The sequence below is a fragment of the Pseudopodoces humilis genome, chromosome 1, assembly GCF_049639895.1.
Source record: "Pseudopodoces humilis isolate 2021_Gansu_Grassland_sample_001 chromosome 1, ASM4963989v1, whole genome shotgun sequence".
In the NCBI taxonomy this organism is placed as follows: domain Eukaryota; kingdom Metazoa; phylum Chordata; class Aves; order Passeriformes; family Paridae; genus Pseudopodoces; species Pseudopodoces humilis.
Window position 1 is genome coordinate 60,154,937 of NC_142200.1, and position 13,664 is coordinate 60,168,600.

Below are 13,664 nucleotides of genomic sequence, written 5' to 3' on the forward strand. Positions count from 1 at the left end.
GGCTGCATTTCAGCTCTCTTTTCAGAACAGTCCTTGGTCTGCGCCAGTTTCAGCAAACATAGACCAAAAGCGCTACACAAATCATTCTAATAATTAACCAGTATAGGTAATCAACCTCCCAGGGCCTCAGAAACCTTCCCATTCTATATGGAAATATTGCTAACATCATTTTCATTCTCAGCACACAGAGCCCACTTAATGGGCTCCTACACACCACTTGGGTATTCACTTCAACATTGCAAAAATAAAAATTGAATATTTTCAAAATTCACTTCTAATAAACAACCAAACAAAAAGGTCTGAAATGCAACACAAAATAATTACAACTTAACGTTACCACTTGATATTATCACAGGGCTGCGCTTTGAACCATCTGAATACACTTACTATTAGTTTTATAGTTTACACACAAAAAAAACTATGAGTTCCTTGTGTTTCTAATGATTGTTCAGGGAAAAACTGCAAGTTTTATTATGATCTATAGGTACTCTCAGTGAATCCACCTTAACATAGCTGGTCCCTGACAAATACAGCTCCATACGAGCACTCTTGGGTGAGTGTAAAAACAGCCATCCTCTACCCGTCAAAGCAGCACGGGAGGCTGTTGAAGACATTAAGAACAAGTACCAAACCCTCTGACGCTCCTGAATGCAATCCATTTAAAGCCTGACGGATAAGTAGATTCCATAGGAGAAAAGAAATTTATGGAGAGTCCCACCCCAGCACAGAGAACGGGAATGTACCGGAAGAGAAACAGCGCCATCTACTGACAGCAGCGGGGTAATCGTAAATGACGGCTCCCCATGGATTTGGGACAGTTTTCTCTGACCAAGTCACAATCTGTAAGTACAATAAATGCCCCACAAACCAAGCTGTGGCACAGAAATGTGGAATTTAAAGTTTTTTTACAGTTTCATTCATTTGAATAACTTGAAAGTTTAATTCTGAGTGTCACAAGAGCTGTAAATGATGACCAGGTGTTAACCAGTCTCTCTACCTCCTTCAAGGCTTTACCCTCTGCCATCCATATCCAACCTGATTGCCTGATACTACGTATTTCCAGTGAAGTATATTTGTATCCCCTTGCTACACAACCCATTCCAGTATTGTATCTCTGCTTTCATAAAACTTTGCTAGCACTCAGACCAAACATTCTCATGACATTTAAGGTCTGCACTCTCCCATTCGTTCTCAACAGCCTTTACACAGCTAACTGACTTCTTCCCAGCCTTATCAGCCTAAAACGCCAATTTGTTAGTCATTCCCCATTATCATATTTTTTGCTCTTCTTGAAAATCACTCCAGTCTGTCCATGTCATTATCTAAAACCAAGCCACAAAACTGCATACAACAGTTCAGCTTGGCCTTTCTGATAAAGGATAGAAAACCAGTTTATCCTGTGTGCAATAACAGGTTATGAAGCTCATAAAACCCACCTAAGGTTCATATCTAGAAAACCTACTATTGTTTCCTAAAAAAAACTATTTTCTAATGGAGAAGAAATATCAGATTCTTCTGTTCTTGAAAAGTTAATATTTATTATTAGTTATCTCCCTATCTTTGCATGTTTACGTAGACAAAGCAACTGTTTTTCGGACATCCCCCTCAGCCAAAAGCATTTCTATCACCTTGTTTCCCTAAGTCTTCAAGGAACCTTAGATTAATCTTTTAGGATAAAACATTTATTGTCATGATAACTGGGGGGGGCGGGGGCTTGGGGAAAGAGTCTTCCACAAAATACATTTCACCTAAGCCAAAGTTAAAAAAGGTGTAATCTGTAAGAATGTATTTTCAATCCCTTACATTTACTTTGTCTATGAAAGAGTCATTTTAATCTATCCAATAATCTGTATTATTTTCAGATGTGCTTTCTAAAGAGAACTAATCAACTTCCTGTTCTTAATACTGATTGCTCTCAGTGAAGCGAGAACCTTATCAAATAAAAACAATGCTCTGTCAACAGCAATCTTTCTTTTTCAAGTTTTATCAAAACTTGCAGGCTTCCAGAAAGTAAGGACTGTCAGGGATTATCAATACAAAAAGCTGCACTGCAGTAAGAACATCAGTACATTTTTCTTTCATTTAGTGATTTCAGACAGACTTCTTGGGTTGATTATCTAGAATCTTTGAATCCAAAGCAAGCTTAAAACGTGTTCCAAATGCCATAAAATCAAAATACTTCCCTTGCGCCTCTCAAAACAAAGAATTTACTCCTGCTCTGTTCTCAGAATGTAACCTACTTTTGGTAAGAACACAGCCTTCCGTCTGCCACTGGCATCTTCTGCCAAAAAGATCAAATGTCCACAACCCACCTCCAGCTTTATGGTAAGTTTTAGAAAACAGCTACTCCATTACTACAAAAATCTCCCACAATGAAGATCCACTAAGATCCAACAATAAAATAAGCACCTGAGTCCTTATTACTGACTTCAGTTCTTACAATGACTGTTTGAATTGGTTACACTTTGCCACTGAGCTTGCAGTATACACCAGACAATTTTTAATTTTTAAAATAAAATCCTATGTCCACCTTGCCAAAACTAGACAGAATTTCACCTTTACAGCAGTAATGCATTACACATATAGGATACAAATTTCACCATTATTGCTTATGTTACTTCACCTTACCCACATTACACAGCTAATATAAGCAGGTCTGTATTTGACAGCACACTGTCTTGTGTTCTATTTTAATTAAAAATGTTTCAGATCCAAAAAGCATCAAGAATCGCTTTAAGTATAACTCACATAAGCTTAATTCCTGCCTGTTTATCCAAGGTTTCACAATACTGACCAATGGAGAAACATTTTTCCCAGAAGCAGTGAAGCAAAACACCTTTGTGAAATCTCAGCAAGCCCTCCACTCACTTGAATGGAACAACAGCTTCACTCCCTGACTTCACAGGCAAACCCACCCTCTTTCAAGCCAGGGAAAAAAAAAAACAAAAACAAGAGCATGAATAATTTTGAACAAGGCACTTGCCTAGCAACTGTAATTTGGCTATTTAGGTGTGGTAATTGGAGAAAAAGTGAGCTGAAAGAAAGCAGAACATGGGAAAAACTAGTTGGTTGTTTTTCACTATCACCTGTGTCAGGCTGAAGCACTCACAAGGAAAAGCTGCAATTAGTGCAGAACAAGACCACTGATGATGACGTTCTGGGTAGAAGGTGCTCAATACAGTGCAGCCTTACAGATCTCGTAAAGCAGAGGGCTAATGCTGCTTTGCATCCTTAATGAAAGGACCCAGATACTAAAAGCACTAATGTTTGTATTTCAAGACGAAAATTCTTGGCAGACTTCATTAATATACACAAGGACAGTATAGTAACATGGATAGATGAACATGGCACTTAAAAACAGTGGTGGACTTGGCAGTGCTAGATTAATGGTTGGACTCGGTCTTAAAGGTCTTTTCCAACCTAAACAGTAGTATGATTTTCTCAACGTGTATTGCAGAAAATCAGGCAGCGTAAAGACAGAGTCAAAGCAACAGGCCAACCACACCATCAGTTCCTGCACATTATATTGATTTTCTGTGTGCAAACTGTCACCAAGTTCACACTTCATGACTAAATATCCCCACCAGGCTTGGCTAGAGCCAAGCACAGAGCGCGGTACCTCATGTGCAGGATGCCGATGAGGGTGGCGGCGAGGTCGGAGGACATCCTGCCCATGATGCAGCAGCGGCTGAGGCAGGCGAGCAGGCTGGCGGGCAGGCAGGGCAGGAAGTACACGAGCTGCACCAGGCGCCGCTGCGCCTCGGCTGGCAGCAGCACCAGCGTGCCCTCGAGCGGATCTGCGGCACACACAACGCACGGTCAGCACGAGCCCAACGCGCCCCGGCTGCACTGACCAGCTACCTCAGCTACCCACTGACATAAGGACATCATAACTGACATGAAAGAGGGGGGGAAAAAAGGAGAAAAAAAAAGGCAATACTAGCCTAGAAAATAGGAGGCTTGGAGAAGAACCATCACTTCTCTACAATTACCTTGAAAGAGGTTGCTGCCAGGTGAGGGTACTTGTTACTCTTCTTCCAGGTAACAAGTGACAGGATGAGAGGAAATGGCCTTAAATTGTACCAGGGGAGGTTTGGATTGGATATTAGGAAAAATTTCTTCACTGAAGGAGTAGTCAGGCATTGGATCAAGGGAAGTGGTGCTATCACCATCCCCTGAAGTGTTCAAAACACATGTGGCATCTGGGGACTTGGCAGTGCTGGGTTACCACCTGGATCTTAAGAGGTATTTTTTAACCTAAATGATTCTGTGAATCTCTGACACACAAAAACTGAAGTTTCCAGTCTATCAGATTTAAGTCCTATGAATTTGAACTAAAGATCTCGATCTTTTTATTCTCTAGTAAATGACACGCACAGTTAATTTTAACCTTTAGGGAACTGAACCAATCTGCAACCCTGCCCCCCCATCCAGTCTTTAGGTTCACCTAGGAAACAACAGGATTTTCCACCTATTGCAACCTGCCTGCCAGGTGAGGGACAAGATTCCTTGTGCTATAGTGCCAAAGTCTTACCGTATATTCGAGATGCAGTGGCTTGTAAACTTTGCAACAATTCCTTGTTTGAACGAGAAGCAGCGGAATGAATGATATCAATGAGCTGATTGGAAAGTTCAGGGTTCCTCAAGCCAAGCAGAGCCAGTTGCTGAGGTAAGCCAGCCAACCAACGAGATAAAACTTTACTTCGACTTCTAAAGAAAGAGAGAAAAATCAGTTGGAGAAAAATAAAAGACAAAACAACAGAAACTCCAAACTCCTCTTCCTGTTCTTGACCAAGTTGCTTTCATTTCTCCTTTCTGGCTCAAACTGAAACAACTGTATGGACTAATCCTATCTTTCATAAGCTACAATTTCTGTGTCACCCTGGCTTATCAAATCAAGTATCATTTAGGAACCAAAAGCATTTCATCAGCTTATTACTAAAGTGATGATCACAAGAAAAAAAGCCGCCAAATGCAAATCAAGAAGTTCAAATTAGGTCTTTGAAGATGTCAACAAAAGTAGCATGATGATGATGCAGATATTTCACTCTTGAAGACCTGTCAATCAAAGACCTTTAAAGGATATTAAATACCCATAACACAAGAGGGAAGAGCCTTGCATAGAGATGAACTGCTCAATAGCAGGAAAAGCCTGGAGAACAGATCGTTGAAGTGGGCGAGTTGGAGGTGAGGTCAGAGGTCTAAAATCACTTGAAATGGAAATAGTGGATGGGAATAAAACATTTGATCCATCTTCCACAGAAAGAAGCAGATGCTAGAATCAAATGAAGCTAGGAGGAGCCACGATTAAACAAGCAAAAGTAATTTGGGTCTTCACACAGCTGAGCTTTGTCACTCCCTGCCAAAGGATGCTGCAGCTGCTCTTGAGTTAGACTGGTCCACGGAATGATGAGAAAAGCTCATGATACAGACACGCCTAAAAAATAAACACATTCACAAAAAAATCTGGAAAAATGTTCCAATGTTAATTCTGTTCCTCTTAGACTGTTCTTGACAAGCTTCTGAGAAAAAATAAATTAAAAGAATGAGGAGAAGAGCCATAGGAGGGCTGAAGGAGCTATGACATCAAACTGAATGGAAAAATATGAATGTCGTCCAGGAGCTACCCCACTTATTTCTAAAGAAATGGAATAGTGCAGTACACAAATATTATGTTGTCTTCAAATGTCTTGTCAGACGTAAGTGTAGTCATACTTTCTTGCAAAGAATTTTTGAGATTTAATTCTTCTGTTACTAAAAATGTCACAGAACCATGTAGAAGACTAGGAGGAACAGCAGCAAAACTACTGCTGTTTGTGATGTCTAAAGATAGAAAGTTAAAGCTTTCCAGATAGTCATATGATCACACGAAACTGAATGAGATGCTCAAGTCTTTCAGGTAAGTACAGAGAACAGTGGTTATGTAACCTCAGGGAAATTAGTCAGTATGAAAAAGATCTCTTTTTCACTCTGTGTGAAAAGAGGAGGAAAATGGGATATTCCCAAGTGTTTTTCCATGTCTTTCATATGCTCTACACTTTTTATAATGTTTAGAGCATAGCATTAGATTATTTCTGGCTGTAGATCTAATTACATGTACTCAGGCATTACCACAACAATGTAACAAAGAAAAGAAGCTATAGAAGGGAACAATTTTCCCAAAACTTCACTGTGTTAGCGGATGCCAGGACTTCTGAGAGATCTAAGGTTTGACTTCTTTAGTGGCAGAAATAGATCACATGCCCCGGAAAGTCAACTGTGTCCTGGGCTGCATCAAAAGCAGTGTGGGCAGAAGGCGAAGGGAGGGGATTCTGCTCCTCTACTCTGCTGTGGTGAGAGCCCACCTGGAGCGTTGCATCCAGCTCTGGGTCCCCAGAAATAGGAAGGACAGGAACTATTGGAGCAATTCCAAGGAAATTATGTAGATCATCAGAGGTCTGGAGCACCTCTCCTATGAAGACAGGCTGAGAGAGCTGCTGTTGCTCAGCCTGGAGAAGGTCTTCCCAAAGCCTTAAAGCTGCTTTACAGTACCTGAAGGGGTCCTAAACATTCCCAAACAAGCAGGATTAACGGATACACATCAACACATGATTTGGGTTTAAGGTTTTTTACATCCTGGAACTAGATGACTTGGCTGAAAAATACATTCTAGAAAAGTTAAGATTTGGAGACAATCTGGACAATCTGATTAATGAAAAATTGTTGCAGCAGCATTACATAGAGAGAATAATCTCCTCTTACTGACTACATCTGAAGCAAGTGAGATATCTGAAAGCTGCCCGTGATCTAATAAATCCCACAATGAACCAGGAGCCCAGAAGGACTTCCTTAAACCCAGTCTCTTTAGAACCACACCCCCAAAACAAGAGTATTTTTCTTGAAGGTAAGTCAGAAAGGCTACATGGCCTCTATAAGAACACCAAAGGCACTATGTGACAAGCTCATGACCTCAGGCTGAAGTGATGGCAATGTTCCATGGCTACAGCTGCACTATCCTGACATGCCCACTGACTGCCACACAGTCAGTACAATAAGCTTGTAGCAGTGTACTTCAAGCTAAAATTTATGTCACTGAGATCTGTTTAGTACTTAGGCTAAGATAGATGACTAAGCTGATACATCTCCATCTCACAAAGCACACGAACTTTCTAGTTCCAGTGAAAACAGATTCAGAATGAAGTTCTATGACATCTACATATAAATGCAGTATTCTCACTCCTGAAACCAATACATTGTTTTGAAATGAAAAAGAATATGGTTTTGGTTTTTTTTTTTTTACCTGATTCTTTGTGTCCTCAAATCTTCTTTTTGGTAAACTCTGCTAAAAAATTTCAAAAGCAATGTACGAACTGGAAAGAGCAGATTCCTTTGCTGGTATAGTGTATATACTGCTCTTATCAAGGGTTCCGTTGCTACTGGAAAAAAAATAAAAAAAACGGAAGTAATACTTTTTAATCTTCTGATTTTATACATGCACACACACACAGAGCTGTGATCTTTATCTACAACTGTTTACACTGAACTCCAGAGGGAAGTATCAAAATGTTTTGAAGTAACTTCTGGACTGACTTCTGAACCATTGAAACAAAACTTTCTTGTGCAGCTTGTGAAAAGAACAGACAAAAGAATAGAGACAACATGCAAGTGAAAACTCCAGAACTTCCTGAAGACAGGCTGCAAGGTAGCTGAGAACCAAAAAATTCTTGCTTTTCACAGCTATCTTCCAATCCTTCTCCCCTAGTGCAGTAACCTCAGACCAATGTTCTCTACTCATTTACTTCTTTCCCCAAAACCTCACTGACACAGTGCCTTCAGTTCTCTCTGTACTATCCCTTTCTCCCCACCACACATGCTAACCTCACCAGCAGCTCTCCCTGTTTCTGAACCAGCTGGCTCCAAGTTACACTTGCTAATTAAACAGAAAAGAAATACCTCAAGAAGCTGCTGGCGAGACACTGCAAGAACTGCTAACTCCCCTGCAACCTTTCCCTCTCTGAAGCTCTCATCAACCATATGTTATCACCAGACTTAAAGCAACATTTGAAAGCTTTACCACTGTGACCAAATTGGCTAAAATTAGCCAGCAAACACAGAATTTACTGTAATAGACTGAAAAAGAGACCAAACATTTTCTCTGGAAACCAGACTAAACCACTGGATGGAAAAATTACCAAAGCATGGAAAAATACCTGAATTCAGGGAAGACAAGCCTGGAAAGAATAGGAAAGCATCTTAAAACTTAAGCAATACATGAGAGGTATGAGACCAGACTCAGTTTGTCACCACAGAAGAGTTTGTGGTCCCAAGGAATTCAATCCAATCAAGGCACCCTTAAGTAGCAGCAATCACTTCATAATCTTCATAAACCAAAGCTGAGAAACGTCTTTTTGTCCAGGTACACAGATCAGTCTTAGTAAGTTATGTGGCAAAACCAGATAAAATACTGTGTTCCAGAGAACAGAGCAACTTCTGCCCACAGAGACAGACAAGAATGTTCCTTTCTAAAAATGATCCAGTCAGGGCCCAGTCTTGGTCTGTAAAACTCTTACTCAACTTCAAGTTACCATATAAGGATAAAAATCACCTGAAATAGCATGGTCACATGCTAGCATGAAGCAGGAGCCATTTAGAAGTTGAACTCTAACATATTTCTCAAGAGAAAAATAAAATCCATTCTAATACTTCATGTAACTAAGATAAATATTACTAAATTATTTTCAATGTATCAGGAGTATCAGCTTACTCAATTCACATATTCTTCAGGTGAAGATTCACCTTGGACAGCATTTTTTAAACAGAATAATGGCTTATTCTTAAATGAGTAACAATTACATCTTTATGTAGTTTATACCTAATTGATGAACTGCTAACTGAAAAAATATAAAAATAAATAAATATTCTAAGTGAGTAGAATTCTCACTTCCTAGTAACTCTGTGGCATGTTAATTAAAACAGGTCCTACTATTTGAATTGTTTCATGTGAACAGGACAAGTTTAAAAATGGAAGCAGTTTTATAAGGTATTCTTAAAAAGTAATACTTTAAAAGGCTCACATTATACAGATGTCCAAAACAGCTGAAGAACTCATGAGGTTTTAAAATGTGCCAGTTATAACTGGCACATGTCAAGTCTCCTTCTGAAGTGACTGAGTGTGCTCTCTTTTGTTGCATGAAGAAAATTTATCAAAAACACAACTAGCGGGCAAGCTATTGTTGCAGTCATATCTGAGAAACACAAGAAAGGAGCAGACCTCCTAATTAGAGAGGTCCCAAGTTTGATCTTAAGCTTAAGGAACTAAAGACAACACAGCTACAAGCTCTTCTACACATTCACAGAAAAAGGGGGATATGTGCATTTCACCCCAGCATAAATCCCTACTCAAAACAGGCAATCCAGAAAAATGGAACCATGCTTGTGTGGCATAACACACAGGAGGTTTACTATGGCTTTATTTAATCTCTTTTTCATTAGCTCTTTTGGTGTTTCTATGTAAACTTCCCCTCTTTTGATTTCCATTGTGCTCTACACTTTTTTTTTTACTGTAATGGCTAATTTTTCACTTTGCTTTCTCTTCTAAAAAACGCATACCCTTCCAGGCTTTAGTCTCAATGTCAAATAGGTTTTCAACAAATCAAGAGTTAATTTTTTTGTATGCACCATCTTTTGCAGTCCTATCTGACAAAACACAGTTCAAAATCTCTAGAGTGTTATCAGAAAAACCAATCAAGGACAGAAAGTTTTTCTTCCATAGAATCACATAATGATTGAAGTGGGAATGAATGACTCTGAGCTCATTTGAAACAGGATCAGCTAGATCTGGCTGCTCACAACTATGTCCAGATGGCTTCTGGCTATCTCCAAGGATGAGACTCCACTATCACTATGGGCAACCTGTGCCACTGCTTGGTCATCTTTACAGTGAAAAAGGTGTTCCCCATGTTCAGATGGCATCTCCTGTGTTCCAGTTTGTGCCCACTGCTAGTCCTGTCACCAGACAACACCGAAAAGAGCCTGGCTCCCCTCTTTGCACCCCTCCTTTAAGTATTTACATATATTGATGAGATGCTTCCTGAATCTTATCTCCAGTTCACTCAGCCTTTCCTCAAGGTGAAATGCTCCAGGTGTCTTCACCATCCTCACAGCCTTTGCTGGACTCTCACCAGTATGTCCATGCCACTCTTGTACTGGAGAGCCCCAAACTGGACAAACTGCTCCAGGAGTAGCCACACCAGTGCAGAGTAGAGGGGCAGGATCATCTCCCTTAACCTGCTGCCAACACTTCTTAAGCAGCCCAGGACCTCACTGGGCTTTCTTGCCACAAGGGCCATTGCTGGCTCTACCTGGAGCCCTGGCCGTTTACTGCCAAGCTGCTTCCACCTGGTTGTCCCCCAGCATGTAAAGGTGCATGGGCTTGCTCCTCTCCAGGTGCAGGGCTTTGCACTTCTTGTTGAACCATCCTCCTGCTTCTCCAGTATGTCAAGGCTGTATCTCCTCTACTAGCTGATAGATTAATTACAATCCAGCATCTAGTCAGGTTTTCAATACTGCTCAAGTATTATCTTGAAGGGATGAGATAACCATCCACTCAGACAAAGCTTTGTGATGTAACTAATTTCACAATGAACTTTTACAGGATTAGCAGAAAAGATCCATACATATTAATCTTTCACAATTTCATTTTAACTTTTTTTAAGCTTATTTATTTTCTGGATTCCTGAGGGAAATTATTGCACTAAAATGGCCACTTTGAGTAGAAAAACATCAGCCATTATCCACTACTTGGTAAAAGTCCAGCAAAGATAAAAAAATAAAATTAAAAAAAAAATCAATATTTCATTACCAAGAAAGGCCTGAAGTATCTGATCTAACAGTCTAACAATTGTTTGGAAGCTACTTTCCTCCTCTGGTTTAGCTCAGGTGGTGCAACAGGCTCTGACTTTGCATTATTATTTGCCTTCAACACAAAGCTAAATTTGAAGTACAGATAGGAATGAGTAGTTATTACCCTTGTCACCAGGGACATGGGAATAGACAGATGCCCAATTAAAATGGATTTGGCAGGAAATATAACTAACTGACAAAATGTATTTGAGGTACATTTGACGTCTTTTCATTTTACAACTCTAACAATTGTATCTGTTGCTAAGGACTTTTCTATAAACTACTTGGATGTGGAATTAATTTCTATCACACTGGTAAAACATAAAAGACTGCTGTCACTTTTCTGTTTACTGACAAAGTCCTTTCTTGAAGCTCTCTATCGAAGGTCTCACTTGGAATACAACCAAGTAGTATTTGAAATGAAAGAAAAAAAGCAAGCTAAAATATTGGACTGGTCCTGCAAATCTTAACTAGAAATGTTTTCTCTTGGAAAAGGATTCAAATCAAACACCTTGGAAAACACTCAACAGCAGCTTCCATCAAAAGTATCTTGGCATTTCACATCATCACAGAACTAAAATGGTCATCTGACACTACTCAAGAGAGTCTATCAGCTATCTTAATGACTTTAAATAAGGACTGGGATATTAAAGTACCACGCACCTCTACAGCCTAGTAGTTATTTTTTCAATATAAAGCTGATCTTCCATTTATAAGAGTATCTTGAGAAGCAAAACCAGAAAACAGGTACAAATATATTTGTACTTTGCATATGAACAGCATGAATCTAACAGCATTCCAAATAAGTCTGCAATGCTAAATGCTACATGCATATTACCATGAAATTTGTTTTACCTCTATGACAAAATACATTATGATGTAACAACTGAGAACATAAGGTGCAGACATTAAAACACTAAGACAACTCCGGCTTTGTCAGTGCATAATTGTGTTTTCCAGAAACTACTCATCTTACCCTTATTTTGCTGTATTTGCATTAGTCTCCAAGTCACCCCAAGCAATCTGTTCACTTGCTTGCTATTCAACTTGCTGCCATCCTGCAGAGTATCTGTCACAAATTTCCTTATCATGTCCAGCCAACCAGAGTCCGTCTGAAGTGTTGAAGTGCTTGCTAACGAAACCATTATGTCACACAAGGTTAAATTCAGTAAAAGATGGTCTATGTTGTTTGAGGATTTCATACAGTTCCTGTTGCTAAGAGAAGGAGGGGGGGAAGAACAGAAATATTTCAAAAAATTATTTTTTAAATAAAAATAGACACCAGCTGATACCCCTTGTACATACACCAGTGTTCTATGTAGACTGCAAAGGTGCAGAATGATTTCAGAACAACTTTAGCGTGATTGTAGTCTCAGATCTGGGAGCGGAGAGAGGAGACAACTTACTATTGGCCTGTACCAAAATAGAATTGGTGCATCTGCTCTGACAGCTCAATTGTGAAGAAATGTGTATTTGGCTTCTGCTCTAGTATCACTTTGCCCTACAGGACAGACATGGTGTGCCCCATATCTCCACTCTTAGCTGTGCTCACCCAGCCCCAAAATACAAATTAAGAAGACTATATGGAGATGAAAAGAATGTCTGAACTATGTTTAATGTAATTCAGCAGTCAGCTGAAGAAAACATGGAGAAATATGAAACCAGTCAGCCTAAAACAATCATCATTTAGCAATAGGCAAATTCCAATTTAAGAGTTGAATAAAATACTTTCATTTCCCTAAGGCAGCACTTAATTTTCTACTGGATGCTATTCAGACAACTTCCTATACAATACTTTTATAATGAACAACTAAAACTTCTCAATTTGAAGCAATGCAACCTTCCTATAATGGCATCTCTACAGATCTTCAAGAAATACGCAATAAAAAGTTTTCTTTTCCACCATTAAAAACTTACAGGTCACATTGTCCCATTTATCTTACGAAATTAAAAGCTGCTACATGACATTGATTTTATTCTTACCTTTTGCACGGATCTTTCTTTTTGTGTTTTACTGTATCTTGTAAAGAATAAGGGAAATGACGCATGAAGTGGTGCTTGAAATCAACAAGGTAATTCATCCGAAGCCATAGCTCCTGTTAAGGAAAGCAGATGATAGACAGAAAACATGGTAGTAAATTAAATAAATCCAACCAATTATGTTCCAAAATTCATTATTGGAATCAATGAAACTAGGAACTTTAACTTCTGTTTGACAGTTGTTTATACATCTTTACTTCCAAGTGAAGTGCAATAATACTAAATATATAATACTATATTATATATATATATAATATAATACTATATATTATAATATATAATAAGTAATACTAAACTGAGTTACAGATCTGAATGAAAGTACTTTTATATCAATTTTTCAGGGCTCTTAAAATCAGAGTGGACTGTTTACTTGCAATGACTGTCCTGAGTTTTCCATTAAAATGTACTCTAATACTTCTTTCATCTTTCCGTATCATTAATGTACTTGTGGCTGAAAGCCCACTGACAAAATATTTTCCAGTAGAAAGGCCACCCTTACAGAAAAATTATTCAGTATTTTAAAATAATTCTGCTTTGCAAGTTAACAGTCACCATTCCACAAAGTGTCCAGCAGAACTCACCACTAAAAAAAGCCTGAACTGCTATCAAATTGATCAGGCAGAATAATCTTTTTGATATTCAACCATTAAGAACAGGGAATGGCCATTAAACTATTTCAAAGATCAATAGCTTTCCATCAAGCATATTCAGAGTGGTTTTCCACAGAGACTGTAATAGCTACT

At 39.0% G+C, this 13,664-nt stretch overlaps 1 protein-coding gene across 3 annotated transcripts in view; it reads right to left on the minus strand.

The window, feature by feature from the left end:
- TEX10 (testis expressed 10) overlaps positions 1-13,664 on the minus strand; it is a 54,878-nt gene that overhangs the window by 29,262 nt on the left and 11,952 nt on the right. For 2 of the 3 annotated variants that reach the window (XM_088057458.1, XM_014256260.2), the window contains exons 6-10: positions 12,865-12,977; positions 11,858-12,096; positions 7,280-7,415; positions 4,535-4,710; positions 3,620-3,797 (exon numbers count right to left, since the gene is read on the minus strand). In XM_088057458.1, the coding sequence (XP_087913584.1) occupies positions 3,620-3,797; positions 4,535-4,710; positions 7,280-7,415; positions 11,858-12,096; positions 12,865-12,977 (842 nt within the window). The remainder of the gene's footprint in view (positions 1-3,619; positions 3,798-4,534; positions 4,711-7,279; positions 7,416-11,857; positions 12,097-12,864; positions 12,978-13,664) is intronic. The other variant, XM_014256276.2, reaches the window with a different exon arrangement.